The following is a 20,257-nucleotide window of genomic DNA, read 5'->3' as shown; positions in this document are numbered from 1 at the left end:
TCAGGTGAAAGTGTTAGCACTTCCAAATTGAGTCTTTTCATCACAAAGAGATGTAGATGCTCAGCATCAGTTCTAGCCTTGCCCTAAGTTCATAAGTTGAAAATGGAGATGTAGAAGAAAGCTTTAATGTCACTTAGTATACATCAAAAGACTGTGGCAAAAAGCAAGTCTTCATGGAAAAATTTGTAAGATTCTCACAGTTGTGCACAATGTCTGGTAATACAAGAGAGCTGTTCTATCATTATCTGCTTTATTGCCGATTAAGTTCTTGTGTTGATTGCACAAACACTGTTTCTCATTGCTGTCATGGATGGAGATCTACAGCCTGTGTGGACCTGCAACAACCTCTGTCCTAGCATCATCTTCTGATGACCTACTGCAGGATGCCCAAGAGTTAAGGCAAATGCTCCATTTAGTACAGGCTGGAAGGCAAAGGTTGCTGACAAACAGTAAAAAGTTTCAAAGTGCAGAAGTCACAAGAAGGAGGTTGGCAGACGATACCACCTACTGTTACAAATAGCATCCTTGTTTGCTTACCAGCCCTGTAGCTGCAGGATAATATACTCTTACCATTGACACTGTGAGACATTTTTCAGACTGGAACTTCCAAAAGGCTGGAAGGAATTAAAAGAGGGGAAAGAGAAAGACAAGAATTTTCTGCACAAATTATAACTGCACAGATTTGCTGTTAAGGGCAGGTGCTTCTCAGAGCTGCAAAATATTCAGTGTTTCACATAAAGATCTGACTCTCTGCTAGAAGCACAGGCTAGAAGCCAACTCATCAAAACCTCTATCAAAAATACAATTTTAACATCTGTTTGGACTTTCACTTATCTCACTGCTCCCAGATATTATTGATTATCATTATCCGCAAAACTCCAGTATTCTAAACAGCAGCGGCTAAGGGAAACAGAAATGAGCTTTTACATATGAAGACAGCTAGGTACTTCTAGGGGAGAATGAAAACTGTTATGTCAACTGAAATAGGAGTCTAACTTCATTTCATCTTTTACAAATACACTATGAATAGAATGGATTAAAATAGAGTTTAAACTAAAAAGGTTATTAAAACTCTAATGAGGAATAAAGGATTTTGCCAAAGGACAAGAGGCACTACATTATAAGAACTGGATGCTGTCTGCAATAAACTCCCTGGGAAAGCCATGACTGTTGTCTTTTTCTTTGCAACAGATTTCTCCTCATACCCTTGGTGTACTGTGTGCTGGGCCAAATCACAAGAAAAAGACACAAAACTTATGTTTGGTAGCAACTCTGCGCTGCTGGAGCATGAAATGCAAGTTTTTGCTTTAGCAAAGTAATCTCATGCTTAGTCTGCAAAAGGAAAAACTCAGTAAGCTAGAACCCAAAACAAAAAGGGTATGTGCTTGAAGCCTGTCACTCTTCATTCTTCCTAATTATGTAGATGTTCCTATGACTGCTCCCTTTCTTTCCATCCTCCAATATTGATATGAATTCCAAGTAAACAATGTGTACTTCAGAGACCTGCACAGGAGTTTTTACAACCTTCAGAGCTCAACATCAGAAAGAACAGAAAAGTCTTCTTTTTACCTCACTGAGTCTCTGCACATATCAGAAGAGCCAGTCAGTCTCTCTCACTTGCTACATACCACACAATAATTTCTGCTTTATTTTACTATTCACAGAATGTAAGAGAAAATAACCCCACGTTCAAAATTCAACCACGGCAGAAGATAAAAATGAGTTGCTGTGATGTCTCAGTTTCTCCATAGGTTACAGACCAAGAACAGATGGAGAACTGGTGATCAGGAGAGCCCTGCTGATATTTGCCAATAAGTTTTGATGCATCAAAATTCCTACAGATTAAGAACCAAACTCAAGAAGCCTTCAATTATACACAGACAAGAACCTAGAGGTCCCTATCATCAGAACCACTTCTAGACTAAAGGAACAAGTTCTTTTGTTTTAGTATTCGAGGCTCTACAGTCATGCTAATGTTCCTCTAGCACAATGAACATCAACAGCAGATTCTGACTACTCACAGTGACATATAAAGCCTGATTTAAGAAATCATCAGACACCAGAAGAGGGAGTAGGCCATACAGCTCCTACTGAAGGTAATCTACTTGTAGGGAATAAGTTACTTTTTCATGTTTTCAAGTATTGAAGCAGATTGTCTTGAGACTTCATGCAGTCTATCTTGATTTCTTGGCAATTTTAAGGCTTGAATGGGTAAAGTCTTGTGTAACTTGGTCTGTACGCACAGCTAATCCTGCTTTGAGCAGAACATTGGACTGAATGGCCTCCTGAGGTCTTTTCCAAACTGAACTATCCTAGGCTTGCGTGTTCTGTTATGTAACCCCCCAATCAAACAAGCAAGATAATTCCCTAAGATTTCAGCACTTCCTGACCTTGTTACCAACTTGCTTGTCTAAGTAATTAGCTTCACAGTACACATGCATGTTAATTAAAAGCCAAATGGAGAAAAACTGGGACAAAACTGAGGCAAATTCCATACTTGTTCCTGTACTAGGATAGTCATAAACTGACCTTCAGTGTAATACGTACAGAACAGCTTAGCTGCAGTATGGTGTACTATTTAAAAATGGGTTAGAAAGCTGTGTGAGTTCAGTTTGAAAACTATAAATACTACAAATTTCTGCTCCAGTCAGTCATGAGACTTTAAAAAATGTCTCGCATTTTGCAGGTTTTTCATCACAAACTAATGCTTATTTTGTTGCTGCATCACTGTGAAGACTGGCCAGATAAAACACTTCCACATACTATTTATACTACTGATTAGCAACAGACTACACCTATAAATCTGAATATGATTGCTGAATAGACTGTTTTTGATTCAGTGATTTACAGAGAACATCTCCATTACCTAACAGAAATACAGAGCAAAAAAGTGCAAATTAGCTTCATAGATGCTGTTTGCAATGAAGTATGCTGAGTTCTCAACGCTGCATGGCCTAGGGCATCCTGAACTCAATATCTACCATCTATCTAATTATGGCAGCAAATTTCTTTTAGAGATGTTTACACATACACAGATACGTATACACCAATGTATGTAAATGTGCCCACACATACACAAACATACACATGTAATTTTCATGTAGGGACACAGTAACAAAGGGGCTGGGTGTGAGAGATTCTGAACACAACAGAACCGAGTGACACCAATACTTACTTGGCAGGCATTATAAATCAACTGATGCTCCAATTTTTTGATCCCTAGAATCTGCTGAAACATTTCATAAAGCTGTTCTTTGCTCAGAATCAGCTCCGATACAGCACTTAAGGCCATTCTATTTGGCTGTTTGCAGAAGTCCTCTTCTCCCCTGTATATGGCATCATACTTGGCTAGCCAAGAGCTTAATACTGTCTCTTTGCTTAATCCATCAATTTCCGGCAAACTTCGGACCCTCTTTTCTATGTTTTTCTTAAAAACATCTCTAAAGTCATTTGCGGAACATCCTCCACTGTGAACCATTCTTGCAACCCGGTCACTCTTGAGAAACACCTTTTGCAAAAAAGAGAAAGAAAAACAACAAAAAAATACAGACATTAGAAATGAACACGAGTGCAAAGCAGCCCCTTAATAACGAACGGGATCATTATTACAAGCCAATATTTTGCTTCCACATAAAACGGTTGATATATTTTTGATACATTTTTCATAAAAAAACACATTCAAAAATATGTTTCTCTATTAAACTGAAACTAGTTGGGTTTGTATGCTACACCAGTTAAGCTAGAATGAAGTTTGAATTAACCACAGCTAATTTAAAACTTACTCACATGATTTCACTTATCTTTCCTCCATTTAGACCACAGAAGTCTGAAGATATTTGCGAGTTACTCATGAAGAAACCACACTGTCTAACAAGCTGGCAGTATAGTGAGTGAAAAAATGATCTTTAAGACAGTTAGGAATTTCAGGGAAGGAACCTGAAATCCAGAAAAGAAAACTCTTATGCTAGAGAAATACTACAATCAAAATCAATGGAAAAGAAGCGTTCAGAAATGCAGAATCTGCTTCCACTACTGCAGTGGGAATAGTGTCCAATACTGGGGAAAGATCATGGGATTCTCTGTGGAAAGGAGAGGAAAGGAAAAGACAGGAAAAACCCTCCTAAATATGCATATATAAGATATGACAGCAAATTTGACCAACAAATTGACTAAATTAGTGTCAGCAATCTGTGGGAGTTTTTCACTGTTGAAGGATAGTTGCACCCATCTCTCTCACTTCTAACACAAACCATGGAAAGCTCAGCCTCTCCAGCCAGTGTTTGGCCAAATCATTTATAGCAACAAGTCTCACAAAACTGTTCTATTAAATACAGCTAAAAAGAAGATGTCTGTCACCTGATCATCAGTGTAAACCACCAACTTGTTCCTGGCACAAGGCAGAAACTGTGTTATGGCATTGAAGATGTATCCAGGTGAGAAGCAGGTGGCTTCCCACAGCAAAAGAAAATGGGTCAGGGCACTCAGCCTGCCATACTTGAGTGCAGGAGGAGAGCTTGGGTGCCTCACTGAAGCACAGCTGAAACACAAAGAATAGACAGGACAGCATGTGGTCCGAACATATTTCCTTTTCATCACCTTTCTGCTCATTTGCTCTCTTCAGTCAGATGCTATGAAGAAAAAGAAGAGATGGCCTTCCTGGACGGCCATGAAGATGATCAGAGCTCTGGAGCACCTCCTCTCTGAAGAAAGGCTGAGGGAGTTGGGCTTGTTCAGCCTGGGGAAGATAAGGCCCCAGGAGACCTCACTGCAGCCTTCCATTCTTTGAAAGGATCTTACAAAGAGGAGGAAGACTAAATTTCTACATGGGCAGACAGTGATAGGACAGAGGGGAATGGCTTTACATTAAAAGAGAGGACATTTACATTCGATGTTTGGTGGAAATTCTTTACTCAGAGGGTGGTGAGGCACTGGCACAAGCTGAGCATTGAAACTACTGATGGTCCATCTCAAAGCTACAAAGCTAAGCTGAGTATAAGTACAGGGTCAAGGAAAGCATAGTCAAAAAGTCTCAGTGCACCTTTTCCCTGCAGATTTGGTAAAATGCAGCTATTTAAAAATAAACATTTCGACAGATATCCTAATTGAAATCGTACTGAAGATTAAACCTAAAAGTACTTGGTTCTAAACCATAAAACAGCAATAGTATCTGCTAAATGCATTTAGTGCTCTAACGGCAGCATGCTAAATTTCCTTTTTCTGAAAATCCAAGTATCTAAGGTTGAACTTTTATCCACAAAGGGAGTTGACATGGTTACTATCAACTAATGTTGATATTAATTTCCTCAAAATGCTATACGAATATTGGATTTCATTTCAAAACAAATAATAGACCGGAATTCCACTTGACAATAAAACTTATCAACACAAACAAGTTCCAGGATATTAACCTTTTCCACGTTTCAACAGTCTACAATTACAATAAATTAAAATCCTTTCAAAGCTTACCTGCAAGGAAAACAAATATTTAAAGTAGGTGACTTCAGACAAACTTCACTATTTTCTTTTATTCATAAATAATATCTTAGCCTCTATCATGTTACTTTGCACATATATTGAGAAAAAGCAGATGCAGAATAAGGAATAAAACTGAGAAAACTTACAGGCTCTTCCCTCTCCCCAGAAATGTTTATCCAAGGCTGCGTGAACTCACACATCACTAACATAACTGGATCTCTCTAGTTAAAAAAACGCTAAACACACACCATAAGATCATCAGAATATCATTTGCATCTCACTACCTTCTTTCCACTGTATTATTCAGAACAATTAATTCAGAACACAGTGGCTAAAATGCCACTAGGACTTGGCTTATGCATCAGATTTACTCCGATTAATTCATAAACTTTGCTTTTGATTTAAGTTGGCTTTCTAGGAGATGGCAGGAAAAATCTGTTTGTTTATTTCTTTGTTTTCCTCAGTATTTACCCACAAAAGAGTAACTGTATTGAACAGCATTTGTAGCATTTGTTGTCTGCAACACCAACAAAATGTCAGGCAAAACAGATTTTTATGTAGGTATCTGCAAATACAAACACATACAAATACAAACACATAAAAAGGAAGAAAGAAAAAAAAATGGGCTTCAAGATCAATAAAAAATGTCTTTCAAAAATATGAAGCAATTTGATCACAATTAACAACATTTAAAAGAATGTACGTAATTCGTCTTTTCAGGAGTCATCAATATTGATGCTGCCAGTCAACCAGAAAATGCCAGTAATATAGTCTGGGAGCTATTGGTAATAGGTGAACAGTTGGAAGGGATGATCTTTTAGGTCTTTTCCAACCTTGGTGATTCTATCATTCTATGATTCTACATTTATATAATAGAAGCAAGCATGCTAGAAAGGACACACTACCTTAAAATGTTCATTTCAATAGAGTTTTGCTTATGAACAGTATTTGCATTAATTTTCTTAAGTTATCCTAAGATACTTCTTTAGCAAAATATATGGTGTGATTATAGGAAACTACTCAATCTATAAATCCAAGGTGTGAACAATACTGCTAACAGTATCTGGATGGTTCTGAAAAGGAAACCATTTAACCTAAGGCTAACTGTCCTTCATTCTAAGTCCCAACTTAGCACAATTTTTTCCTGGGGGTCATGAAAACGTGACAATCTTTAAAATGAACCATTTGTATTTGATATACTTAAGAAATAATATTTTAACAGATATTGCATTGTTAAGCTGTTGTTTGCAAAAGGAAATCAAAAGTGAATGAAAATTCAGTTAGGAGTGAACCATATATGCTTCTAATTTGACACAAGAAGATGCATTAAAAAGTTACTAAATGACTTGTTATTCCAGTTCCAGAAAGACATCGGGGGTGCTTCACATTAACTGTAACATCTCTGGCTTCAGCTATATTTCTTGACATTTTTTTTCTCAGTTTTACAGTTTTTCTGAAATGTTCTGCTCCTGTTCTTTTATTCTTCTACATACAAGTTTACAAATTACTCCTGTATGGAGAATGTTTTCTTGCCAATGGCGTTGTTCCCACCAGCATTCCAGAAATCCCATCTGGCTTAGCACCCATGGCTTCAAAACCTTGGCTGAGCATGCAAGTCAGGATACAATCATGCTTAACATCACTGGCAGTTCTCTCTTGACATCATTTGTTTTTGCAATGAAATACATAAGCTCTTACAGGATTATATGCATAATCATCCCCAACAGGGTAAATATCTGTGTTGACACATATCTCTAAAGCAAAACAGTAATTAAGCACATTCACTGAATTGTCAGCTGCTTTTCCTTTTAATCCTGCATTTGGATTGTCTGATCATGGAACTTAGTTCTAATTAAATAATCATTCCAGTGCTAAAATGTTATCTGGGGTGTTCAGAAAAAACGAAAACATCACAGGTTTGAATGTAAAACACAAAATAATAGAAAGAGTTATTGTAGGGACAAAGAAAACCATTCTTAGCGGGAAACGTACTTGACAGATCAGGCAGGATCTTTCCAAACCCTTGTATTTTTTAGAAATAATTTGACAGGAGCCAAAGTTTCTAATGAGGCATTTCATATTTCATTTTTCACACAGAGGGTGGTGACACACTGGAACAGGTTGCCCAAGGAGGTTGTGGATGCCCCATTCCTGGAGGCATTCAAGGGCAGGCTGGATGTGACTCTGGGCAGCCTGGCCTGGAAGTTGGCAACCCTGCACGTAGCTGGGGGGTAGAACCTAGATGGCCATTGTGGTCCTTTTCAACCCAGGCCTTCCTATCACTATGATTTCCTGTCCTACCGCTTTTTTCTGGGTCTCCTCAGAGAAATTCTGGGGTGCTGCTCTCTGACAGTCGCAACTTAAGCTTTCAGTATCATTACCGACTCCTTGAATCTAAGCCACTATCAGTGCCCACAAACTACCAAACACCAAAAAAGAAAAAAGAAAGGCTCTGTTAACACAGAACATTCCAGGGGGAAAAAAAAAAAAAAAAAAAAAAAAAAAAAAAAAAAAAAAAATTAAGAAAGAAAGAAAGAAAGAAAGAAAGAAAGAAAGAAAGAAAGAAAGAAAGAAAGAAAGAAAGAAAGAAAGAAAGAAAGAAAGAAAGAAAGAAAGAAAGAAAGAAAGAAAGAAAGAAAGAAAGAAAGAAAGAAAGAAATTAAAAAAAAGTTAAAAAGCATGTTTTGATGATCCGTCTGTCTTGAGAAACTGGATTTCAATTCATGGTATTCAGAGTCTATCTATACATAATCCTGGAAGGAGCCATATCATAGCCATTCAAAGACATCCAGGTAAGGAATTAAAAACTGAAACAAAACAAAACAAAAATGCCTCACATTCATCTTTCTTTATAATTACAGTAACAATCTTTTAAATGTATCTACTGAAGTATGGTTTAAATTCCCTTCTTACCCAGTAATCATTCTTAGAATATTTCAAATGTTGCGCATGCTAATAAAAAGCCTAATTCAAAACAATCTTTAACTGTCGATAGCCATAATAAAAGTATATTTCTGTTTAGAAATGAAAAATCATAATTGAGGAGTGCCTACAACCTGAGCATTGGAAATATTAAAGGATTGATTTTACATCTTCTAACACATAATTATCAAACATGGTACTAAATTTAACTAAATATATATGTGAGCAACACAAACATGATAATCTTTTTGCCTACTGTGAAGTTTAGGAAAATCATAAGCTATATACAGAAGAGTTTCGGTAAACTCGGTAAACTCAGCTGCAGTCAGTCTCTATAAAAGGATTAAACATGAGGTCTACGAGGCCCCACGTTACAAATTTTTATACATACTTTATTTCATTTGAAATTCACAGATAGTTGTGTTCTGGTTTTTTGTTTTTGTTTTTTGTTTTTTGTTTTTTTTTTTTGGATTAAGGTCATTATTTTAGCCCATGTAAAAGAAAAATAATCCTGATACAATCCCTACAAACCCCTACAACATTTCTACCAGTTTGTGTAAGTGGTGCTTGTAAGTGGTGCTATTACTAACAAAGTTTTACAATCCCGCCGCACGCAGCACGGAAGCAGAACCTTCCAGCTACTTGCTTATACAGTTCTCTCAGTAGTACCTCATTCAGCTCTAGGCACAACACTAACTGGCAATGCACCAAGCATGCACTAATCAAATTACTTACTAATTTTTAATTCTCAGGAAGGAAACTGAGAAAATACCTGATAAAGAGGGGAAAAAGCGTGATGTAAGCCCCATCTCCAAAGTTTTTAAACAAAGGTTGCATAAACACAAAGTGCACTCCAAAATGATACCTCACCTCAAAAGGAAAATATTTAAACATGCCCATTATAATTTTTAACCCAAACTGGATGTTCTCTACTGAAGTAAAACATAACAAGCAAAACTGCAATAGTTTTAGTCACAAAAATATTGCTTATAGTACAAATCTGGGGTGCTGCAGATTACCACATATATTGGTGCTCTGGCATGTACTATGAAATAAAAATGCCTCATTTTATGTCATAAAATCAACTAAGTTTTAATGAAATGCCTTTTTCAGCACAGAACTGACCATTCTAGGGACAAACTGAATTCAGCTATAATTTACCCCTTCTTATGCTTTGAGTACAAGTTTTGTGTAGCAACAAAGTACAGGATTACATTTAAGCAAAACTTCCTTTGATCTTTAAAAATTCCAAAGGGTATGAAAAGGCACAGAAAGACCTCAAAAATTCATTTACCAGCCTGAAAAGGAAATTCCTTATTCATACACAGTTGTTCCCTGTGCACCTTCTGCTAGTGCAACCACGCTGAGGTTCTCCTCTTCATTAGGTAAAGCAGCTCTGGAACTCCGTTAGCCACAAGGGCAGCTAGAAATTCTTCTTCATTTTTGACAGTCACTGCTGTTCTTGTAGTTCTGTGGAGATTACATTTACACACCAGTCACGTCCTACACCTTTACAGCCAGGCTCATGGAAAAGGTGGCTGCAGCTCAAAATGCTCACTGAACCTCTGGAACAGTAAACTTCTAGACAGGCCAGACATCATCTGAACCCCCTTCTTTATCACCTTTTTTATGACACACAGTTCAGTTTAGGTAACAGCTTTTTCCTGCATGTTCTAGCACAGTACAGTACTAGGTAGAATAAAACACCATGGCCATTTTACAACAACGTGGGCTCTTTATAATGGTGCACCTAATAGTCATGGTACCTTCTTACTTCTATGGTTACAACTACTTTCTTGTCATTGCAAAGTAATCATAACATGCCCTTGTTTGTCATATTGCTAATCACACCTCTAACGGTACCTTCTGTACTAATGAGAAGCACAGTAAATTTTTTATTACCTATACTTGGACAGTTATATGTGATCCCACCAACTGCTCCATTTGCTGTTGCAAACTTGGTTTGCTTGTAAAAGTACACTATCTCTCCTTAATTATTCCATGCCTTCATTTATTTCTCTTGTCCTCCCGAGGCTTGTTGAGGAGTTGCAAGCAGTGCTATGCTGTTGCTCAGGAGGCACCTCCAATCTTGATGTGTTATTTAACAGTGAAGTTCCTCCAATGACTCCATCACAAGCCAGTTTCCACCCTTTCCTCTTCCCGACTTGGGAAATGCTCAGGCAAGCACCTCCCACAGACCTGTGGATCAAAGCAGGATGGGGACCACCATGACAGTAATGCATAACTAGGGATGGTTTGGCCTTCTCCAAGCCCCAGTTACACCTGTTTTCATTTCTACCACAGACAGCTAAAACTCAGCAAAGCAAAGTGGCTCACAGAGCTGTAAGAGATCACAGAATCACAGAAGGGACCCACACAGATCACCAAACCCAACTCCAGGCTCCACAAAGGTGCATTCAAAATTCACACCATATTTCTGAGAGCACTATCCAAATGCTTCCTGAGCTCCAGAAGGCTGTGCCCACTGCCTTGTGCAGCCTTTGCCAGTGTCCAACCACCCTGCATTGAGGAACCTTTTCCTAACACCCACTTGAACCTCCTCCCCCCGCCACGCAACACAGCTCTATGCTGTTCTCTTGGATCCTGCTGGTGTCATTAGAAAGAAGTGCTGAGGAGACAGTAGTCCATTTTCTGGCTGTTGTGGTACAGACTCAACGACACTATGGCTGAGCCTGCCCATGGCTGGGCTCACACATGCTTTCCCCTTGTCTGCAGACATTGGTCAAGTTAATGCCCTCCCTCAGCAGAAACTGCAGTAAGGATGGACTCACTGTCTCCCAAGTAGCAGCTGCCTCTTCTATCCATTTGCCTCTGCTACTTACTATGCAACACTTTAATCCTACAGTTGTTGAATATCAATGCACCCACATAAATCTTAAAAGTTTAAAGCATCATGAATTCTACCTTTCAAGTGTTTCCAGAGTTTTTAAATGGTATTCCACACACAAATTACAAGTGAATTTCCATGGAAGTGTCAAACACTGTCCGCCCTACGCTGCCTCATGAGACTGATGAGCCAGCTGAGTAGTTATTATCCATCTGCAAGTTATTTTTTCATCCCAGTGGACCGCTGCTGAGGTTCGGAGTATCCTTTAAATGCACTAATGCTAAAAATGAATCTTTTTGTACAACATTCTCTTTCACATTAGAAAAGCAGTTTGCCAGATGCCACTTAAAGATCCTTCTCTGTGGAGATTTCTCCAGGAAATCCCAATCTGCCAGATATGGAAGTACAACAGAGCTTTTTGTCCTTAAGAAGTCATTCTTATATTAGAGGATTTTTTATTTTATTTTATTTAAGCCAGATTGAAAAAAAGGTAGAACTATATGGATATTAACCATATCGCCTTGGAAATTAAAACTTAAAAATACAAGTGAACAGAAGTACTTCTATCAAAGACTGAACAAAAAGACTTTGTAAAGGTAAAAAGGACTTTGATGGAAGTCAAGGGAATGCACATTTGTGAATGCTTTTCAGGTTTCTCATGTGCTTTTCTGATGTATTCTCCCAGTGTGCTCAAGTTTCCTAACGTGCTCCTTGAACTTATCAGAAAAGCAAAAGTCAAGGAAAAAGTATGAGTGTTATCCATGGAGAAATCACATTTGTTTTGAGAAGCAGCACAAAGTTCACAGAATTCGCACAATCTAAGACTTGATTTGCAGTATGACCTGCTGATAAAAACATTTTAAGTACTACAGAGCAGGAATCACGTTATCAGGGTTTCCTCCCACAGTTTAATGGTTGAATTAGGTTTGTAAACAAATAAAAGGGAGAAATCTAAATAACGTTCAGCAAGCAACTACAAGTAACAAAAGGTTAAACAGAAAGTCTGGTGCCAGGACACTTCTCACAAAGGAAAGCAACATAAAACAACAGACTCAATGTTAAGTCACCCTTTGCATACACCAGTTAGCATAACCGTGTTCCTGCAATGCACTCAGCTGGCACCTTTGCTCTTTGCTGCTACTGCAGCAGCTCCTCAAAGCCCTTCACACACAAGCTCATAAGTGACTCTCATCACAGGCAACAGCTCTCACCCTCTTTTTAAAGCCCTCCCTGCTCCACGTTCAACAAAATATATTCCCCACTTCACCCGCTACCACGAGCGATGCTCTCTGGGACCATCTCATACATTGCTCAGCAGTTCTGTTTTCTTCATTAACTCTACAAAGAAAGCATAGATCTGGCCTCTGGAGTTAGTCTGACGAAGGCACAAAACACTTCTGACAGCCTGGACAACTTCCACAACAGACTTCAGAAACCAAGTCTTATGCCTAGAAGTAATTAACATTGATTATAACCATCATGCTTACTGCTATACCCTGGAGCTGCAGGAAGAACATCGTTTCAGACATGATGGTCTCCCTGCCCTTGTGAGAGTCTGGAAAGAAATTTAAAAACCTCACAAAACTGTGAAGTGTTTTCTTTTGTAGATTAGGTGTCATCATCTACAGATGATCTGCATTATCAGACTACACAAGCAAGATTTTTGACCCAAAATAATATCTTGTGCAGCAGCTTAGTATATCTAATAACATGCATCCACTATTTCTTATGCTAGTGGACTAGAATCACTGCATTAGCCATTGAAACAACTATTGCTTGCTGAACTTCAGTGGAAATTGAGCTCCAAATTGCTCAGTACTTTGAAATCAGAAGTATTTTTACATGGTTTTAAATCCTTAAAATGAGTCCAGCTTGACATTCTTGCTCCTCCTTCTCTCCCTTCCTATTCACCCCCAAGAAATATCCCCCCCAGGCAGTATTTCTACTTTAAGTAATTCTGTCATTATTTTCTTAATCATGGGACCCTGCACACGTAAATATAGTGAATAATACAATATTGCCAAAGTCAATGAAAATAATGCTTTAGTAAAGAACATTAAATTAAGAAAAAAAACAGGATTTTTTTTATTGTTTTCAAAATCTGCTGAAGATGACATTACATTAAAGTAACAATAGGAAACTGAATTTACACTGATGGACAATCATTGGCTGAAGAAGCATAATCTTCATTTCATTGTTTTCCTCCGTTTTAAATGCAGTGTCTCCTATCACTCAGGAGTGTATTAAGCAATTATATTTTCTTAATAATGGTAGAGTTTCAAAAAATCATCCCGAGCTGAAATTTTTAGAGGTTTTACCTTTTTTACTTCACATCTTCAAGCACAACACCACATTGGTCATGTTCCATAGCTCAGAAACCAGCATCCCAATAAAACCTCTTGCAAACTGAAAGAGGTGCTACTTCTCTAGGCTTACATGCTGGTAAGCATATTGCACACAACACAAAGTACAAAACTTGTTTCTTTGTCTTCTTTTTCAAATTGGCACAAGCAGCTGTCCAAGTCTCCTTGCATTTCTGCTCCTGATAGGCACACACTTCACAGGCTCGAGCACTGCAGTGTTTGTGCCTGGAGCACAACATGAATAAACGCAGCTGCAGTGACAACCACCATAAAAAAACAGAAAACTATTTCACCCAGAAGCCATTTTATTTTTTTCTGGATTCATTCGTTAAACTTGTCCAGATGCCTTTGTGGAACAAGCGTATTTGTCCTCCTTTCAAGGCTGACAACAGTTTTTGCACCCTGGTGAGGCACAGTAAATTACATAGTATTGCCTATATGATAACAGTTCCAGTTTACTTGTGGAACAAGTTGTAATAGTTCTGCTTGCTGGAATCACCACTGCATTATCTTTAAACGTCCAGTCTCCCCTTGTACTAAAGGGTACCAAAGCCTCAGAGCTCGCTGGCTGTCTGAAGTGTGCTGAGGGACTGTGCATCACAGTGCTGGCCCTGGTACCAGCACTCTGGAAGAGAACTGTTTCCAAAGAAAGCTGCATGTACCAAAAATGTCCAGCTTCCCTCCTGTGGTACTGTGCTAACACAGTCACTGCTCCAGATCTGTGCAGGCTGATCCACAACAGAATATTCAACATCAGCAGTCCAAAGTGTTGCAACATATCCCCTTCACAAAGATGCAGCTGGAGCATTTTCATGCTAGAGGCTCGACTCTGCATGAGGGTAACCACATGCATAAAAATGACTTCTGATTTGCCAGTTGACCATGGCAGTGAGAAATTAGCTCACATACAGGTAAAGAATCTACAAATTTCAAACTGTTGTGATGCTTGATTTGTTGAAATGAAAAAGTCTATAAATGACAACCTGCAATTAAATGAGTTCTTGATAGTTCGGAGTGCTAGGACTGTGACATCTTCTGACATACTGCCATACAGAAAGCACTGTTTGCTCTGCATATTGCTTTCCTCCTGCCTAGGATGTTGTAAGTATGATGCCATGAGGTCTGAAATCACATCACTTTGGTCCTTTCATCATTCCTACATTACTGCGGAAATAAATGTATAAATGTTACCTGAGACTAAGCAGTTTCCATACAAGCCTTGGCTTTTCCATCCAGCAGCAACCTCTTGATAAAAAAAGCAAGAGCTATAGATGCTTCTCAGGACCTTCAGATATAGAAGAAAGAGCAGATTTGTACAGAGTGGATCTAGTGCCACTGAGGTCAATGTTTCCTAGACAGAACTGGCACTCCAGCTTTCAGCCTGACAAGAAGAGGTGACCTTGAAATGACTGACAGCACAAGAAACCTGAACTACGTGCTAGATGCAAGATGTTTGCTCACCCTCTAATGTACTGACTGATACAGAACAGGAACACCAATGAAAATATTTTGTATTCAACAGCACACAATGCCAAAGGGTGGGAGAAAATCTGAACTTCTGAAAAAAACACTGGTCTCCTTGCAAGTAAAACAGGGGGATGCCTTGAAATATAAAAAATAAATTTTCATGTATAAGGAAGACAAAAATGTTTAATTTAAGGTAGCTGGACCATCACTGCTTTACTAAAAGAACTGCTGGCATTTCAGGACAAGGGGATTTAACTAACTTTAAATTTTTAGAAAACTTAAGGAGAGAGCCTGGCGAGAATCTTAGCTTTTGTAGCCAGAAAGGAAGATGCGCACAGACACTGAAACCCTGACTTGCTGGAGCTCAAAACCATAAACCATCTGAATAAGAGAAAGGCATTCTTCCAGCTCTCTGGTTTTGCATTTTTACTTACTCTGGCTTGAGTTAGGTATCATACGTGTAACTGGAAAATAAAATGTCAGTCCTCACCCAAGCACGTGGGCAACTAATAAAATGGGGCCCTGGAAGATGAATGCTTGAAATATATGCCCCATTCCCCATCAGAACTTCATAGTAGCAGAATAGGCCCTTATAGACCTCAGAAAGGAGACCAGGAGTGTTCTACCAGCACTATTATCAATAGTGGAAGAACTCTGGCAAGCAGTAAGATATCAGGGTATATGCTTGATCAAGTCACAAGGGGAAACTGCCAAATCAACGCAGAGAAGTTACAAATTCTAGATTTGGAAATTAGAGTAGATATGAACCAAGTTCGGTACAGAAACACAGAGCCAAGGTTTCCCTTAACTATAGAAGGAACTTCTTCCACAGTGCAAGGCCACAACATGCTCACTGTTTTTGGTTACATCCATCACCATCTACTTGGCAAAGAAATCGTTTGCAAAACTGCTTCTTGTCAAAGCATGCAGTAAAGTCAGTAAAGTGAAATTCAGCAAGCATTAGGAACTGATAAACCCACATGAGAAAAATCCACAGCTGTTCAAAATCAATAGCCCATATTTCCATCTGACTTGCTAAGGAACATCTCAGTTTTGCTGATTTTTTTGTTGTTAAGTGCTATTCAAAATACAGATAGAAAACAGCACTTTATTTCTTAGGATAGTGTTCATCTCTTAGGACACAGTCCTTCAAGATCACAGGTATGTGATCCAACTCCTTCTATTAACTTTGAGAAGTGAAACAAGTGGGAAAGTACAGTGAAGACAGGAAAACATCCCTTCACATCACCAACTATTCCTCTAGACTAACTGTGGCTCTAAATTTTATTCCACTTGACTGAAAAGTGAAAGTTAAGGTAAGTGATGGCTTTTATCACTGGTGTTTCACAGGGCTCATCTGGTCAGAGACTAAAAGAATTGGCTTTTTAATTTCCCTATTGCTATTAATGCTCTCCTGCACCGATCATTTTCACCCAAGTATGGATTAATATCTTTCTGTTCCAATGAACAACCTCCTGTGTAGCTGTTTTTAAACAAAGTACCAGGCAGCCCACAGCCAGTGTAGATACACTGTGACTCACTCCCTATACTCCACCACAGAACCTCACCACTTGTATTTTAAGAGTACACTGTCTCAAAGTTTAACTTTTACTTGCCAGGATCATTTCCTTGATTTGTGATTCAAATATTCTTCCAGTGTAGCTGATTGCCGAGAAAAACAAATGAGCAAACAGAAATTGGGCCAAGGCTGCTCAAAAGGTCATCCCATGAATTGTTTATCTGTATCAGCAAACTCCTAGGGATTGAACCTGACAGAAGTGGTCACCATTATGATAGGTGATAGGTTTTCTGTAACTGTTATCCCCTGTATGAAACAAAAGTTGGGGGACAACAACTACCTGGATATGCCACTATCCACTATGTTTAGAGCTATACTTTTTTTTAAGTTCCATCATCATGGTAATGATGAAAATAGGTTGAGCAGAAGAAAAGAAGGTCAAAACCACAAAGACAACAAAAGCAGTGGGATAGGAGACAAGCGAATAAATAAGAGATGCAAACCAAAGGAAGATTAAAGGAATAAAACTCCATCTAGTTTGTAATGTAGCAGTGCTAAACACTCAGCAGAGAGACAAATGAAAAGCATCTCTCCGTGCTTACATACTAAGAAAAAGGAACCTCAGAATGAGGTATGGGCAGGAATTGCTACACCTCATGCTCCACTATGTAATTCATCCATGTTAGACCCCTTTCCTTGTGCTAGGAAAGGACACACTCAGCCATGGGGCAACTCAGATTTCCTAATGCGGGTTCTGTCCTGAAGGAACCTTGCTCTCTCCATAGTCAGGACACGGGGGCCTGGAAAGATTCACGGTCCACACTGTGCTACAAGCATCTCAACTCAAGCGATGAGAACGCTTTCCAGAAGTTTCTCAACTAGCGAAACAGAAGACCTCAAAAGACTCTGGGAGAAAAAGAACTGGATGACAAAATCGATTTTATGTACAAGCTGTTACAAAAGACAATATTTGCTTTGTGACAGAAACACATTTGACGTTACAGAAATTACCTCCTTCTCCCAGAAAAGAACCTGTACTTCATTGCTTCTATTTTAGGAGGAAGTCATGAATAATAGAATTTGAATAAAAATGCAGGGAGGGACAATACATCATGAAAATTGAGTACCTCGGGAATTGTTTGTTTTGGTTTTACACTTCAAATATGTTATGTCTAGACTTTTATCTTAAAGCCATACTCACATTATAACACATTTCTATTCTGGAAGAGGGTCTGAAGGCAATACAGAGCTGTTACTCCTGCAGGCTATTGGCATGTACAATATAGCTGTAAAGTGTAGCAATGTAAGTATTTTTATTCCAATAAAACTTCCTTAAAATGTCAGCCTTTATCATAAATACTGACTCATCTTTTCCCCGTTATAAAGTGTAATCTTTTTGTGTCAAAAAGCAACAATACATTTTCCTTGATTAATTTTTCACAAGAGCGATCAATTCATGGTGTTGGTAGAAAAGTTATAATATACATAAAAGCTCCAAAATGCATTCTGAATCTTAAATCCTTCTTTAAATTTAATAATCACCCAGCTGGCTACACATCAGACGGCAATGCTTCACTGAGAAGATTAATGACCATTTGGTCCGCAGTTTAATCCCCCTAGATTTTAGCACACAAAGTGAAAACTTTTATAAATTAGACTATTTTTATGCATTCCAATTATATGTCGTGGACCAAGTAGCTTTAATGGTAACTTTGAGGCTCCTTAGTCATAATTTGCTCTCTCTTCGGATTACTGAATTTTTGGAAACGATTAGCTCCCTTCACTACAGTATTCCCTAGACCTTTTTGAGGATTTTTAAAGTACATCATTCCAAAAACACCTTTACTATTACTATTGTTTTATTTTACAATTGTCAGTTGTTTTGCCTTGCTGGTAGCATATTCTGTGCTGAGGAATTCAGGACACATAATGAGCAGTGACTTCCACACAGCCCCAGTAACCACAACCAGCCCCCAGCTTCCACAGCAGCACCTTCTACCAGCCAGATTCCACATCCTGACCTCCATGGTGCCCATCCTGCTCAGTCACCAAAGAAATCCCAGAGGATGATACAGCTGTTGTAAGAAAGCTGGATTTCAGCTGGGAAATCATCACCAGGCCTTGTCTGAGCAGCAGAAGAAAAGATCTGTGCACCCCCAAGAGCAGTGCTACTCCTGGCAATGAGTACGGGGTAGAGAACCGAGGGTGGAAAGAGAAAGGAAAACATCCACCATCATCATACTGGTTTTAAATTAGTAGTAATAATACTAGAACTCTTTCCCTTTTCTCCATTTATGGGCACCAGCTTCAGCAAAGTAAAAACAGAAGTCATCCTTACACCTTTCCTTTTTCTTTTAAATGCAAATAGCAACTATATGGAGATTATGGAGATTCCAAAATGCTTTTAAGCAAAACTAGCCAAGTTCTTTGGCAGGAAATGCAAATGGTAAACAAGTCAAATGTAATAAGCAAACAAACATTACCCTCCTGCTGTAAAAACTGTGCTACTTACGCCAATATAAGGCTTAAGTTATTTGGTTATTCTGACCTGCCTGTTAGTCAACATCTTAATGCATTTTTAATGTGCAGAGAGAACAGCACTCATCTCATGTCATCTCCAAGGCTAAATCCTCCAAAGCCAAAGTGTGATCTCAAAAGTTCTTCTCATTTTACTTTTCTCTTTGTTATCCCACTCAACTTCTAGTTGTAATTCCTCCGATGCACAAGGTTTTTCATTTTTATTAAAGCTTCTCCTAGGCTATGCTGAAAACATATTTCCCACTTACTTATCTAGGATGCAGACTTGCACTGATCTAAATAGATTTTAGAAAAAAAGGTAACTCAATTCCATGTCAGGGTATTTGGAAACATTTGCACCACCCGTCTGTCAGCTTCTGAAACATTACTCATACCACGAGCCTTCTGCCATCTTCAAACACAGCTTTTCCAATTTGATGCTCTTAAAGGCCCAGGGTAATCTCTCAAGGTTTGTTCTCTATCTCAGTCATAAATTTTACGACAGGCAGAAATGATGTCCCTATCACGGCCACTTCTAAACGTGATTGTACCTTCCCAGACGCTTGTGTTACAAATGGACTGACGCCCTGTGAAACCTCTGTTCTATGTTAATAACCATCTAAATAATGAAAAAGTTCAGTTCACTTAGTTAAAAATTTAGAACTGATATTGTTGGTGTTCTTACAGAATTAATGTTTCTATATGGCAAAGCAATCATCACACCCTTACACTCATTAAGCACAGAACCTATACATCATGGAATAGGTAAAAGGCTCATGACTTTTAATGGACAGAAGACAAAATTAAGAGAAGAAACAAATCTATAACATAAAACAGCCTATTAGAAATAGGGCCTAATACTTGATGCAACCACTAAGCCAATACATAAAGTGCCCATCAAGAAGTGAAAGGGAAGATAACTCTCTCTTGCCTAGTCAAAGGACAAAAAATAGCAGTTAGAGGATCAGTGTATGCAAGCTACAAAATCCAGAATGCTAGAATAAAGATATGTCACAGAGCACATGGTAGTGCAACAGCTGCAACTATAATGAAGCACGCAGTCTACAAACAAATACAACAGAAACAAGCTGCCTCGGCATTAGCTGGAGCTGCCCCTCTCCTTGCTCGGAGCATCCAGCTGGTTTT

General features: G+C 38.6%; 1 protein-coding gene across 3 annotated transcripts in view; it reads right to left on the bottom strand.

Moving 5' to 3' along the window:
• CADPS2 (calcium dependent secretion activator 2) overlaps positions 1–20,257 on the bottom strand; it is a 283,917-nt gene that overhangs the window by 184,736 nt on the left and 78,924 nt on the right. For all 3 annotated transcript variants that reach the window (XM_072335394.1, XM_072335402.1, XM_072335413.1), the window contains exon 3: positions 3,176–3,508. In XM_072335394.1, coding sequence (XP_072191495.1) covers positions 3,176–3,508 — 333 coding nt within the window. The remainder of the gene's footprint in view (positions 1–3,175; positions 3,509–20,257) is intronic.

Source organism: Excalfactoria chinensis, chromosome 1 (assembly GCF_039878825.1).
Source record: "Excalfactoria chinensis isolate bCotChi1 chromosome 1, bCotChi1.hap2, whole genome shotgun sequence".
In the NCBI taxonomy this organism is placed as follows: Eukaryota; Metazoa; Chordata; class Aves; order Galliformes; family Phasianidae; genus Excalfactoria; species Excalfactoria chinensis.
This window is presented reverse-complemented; position numbering and strand designations above follow the sequence as displayed.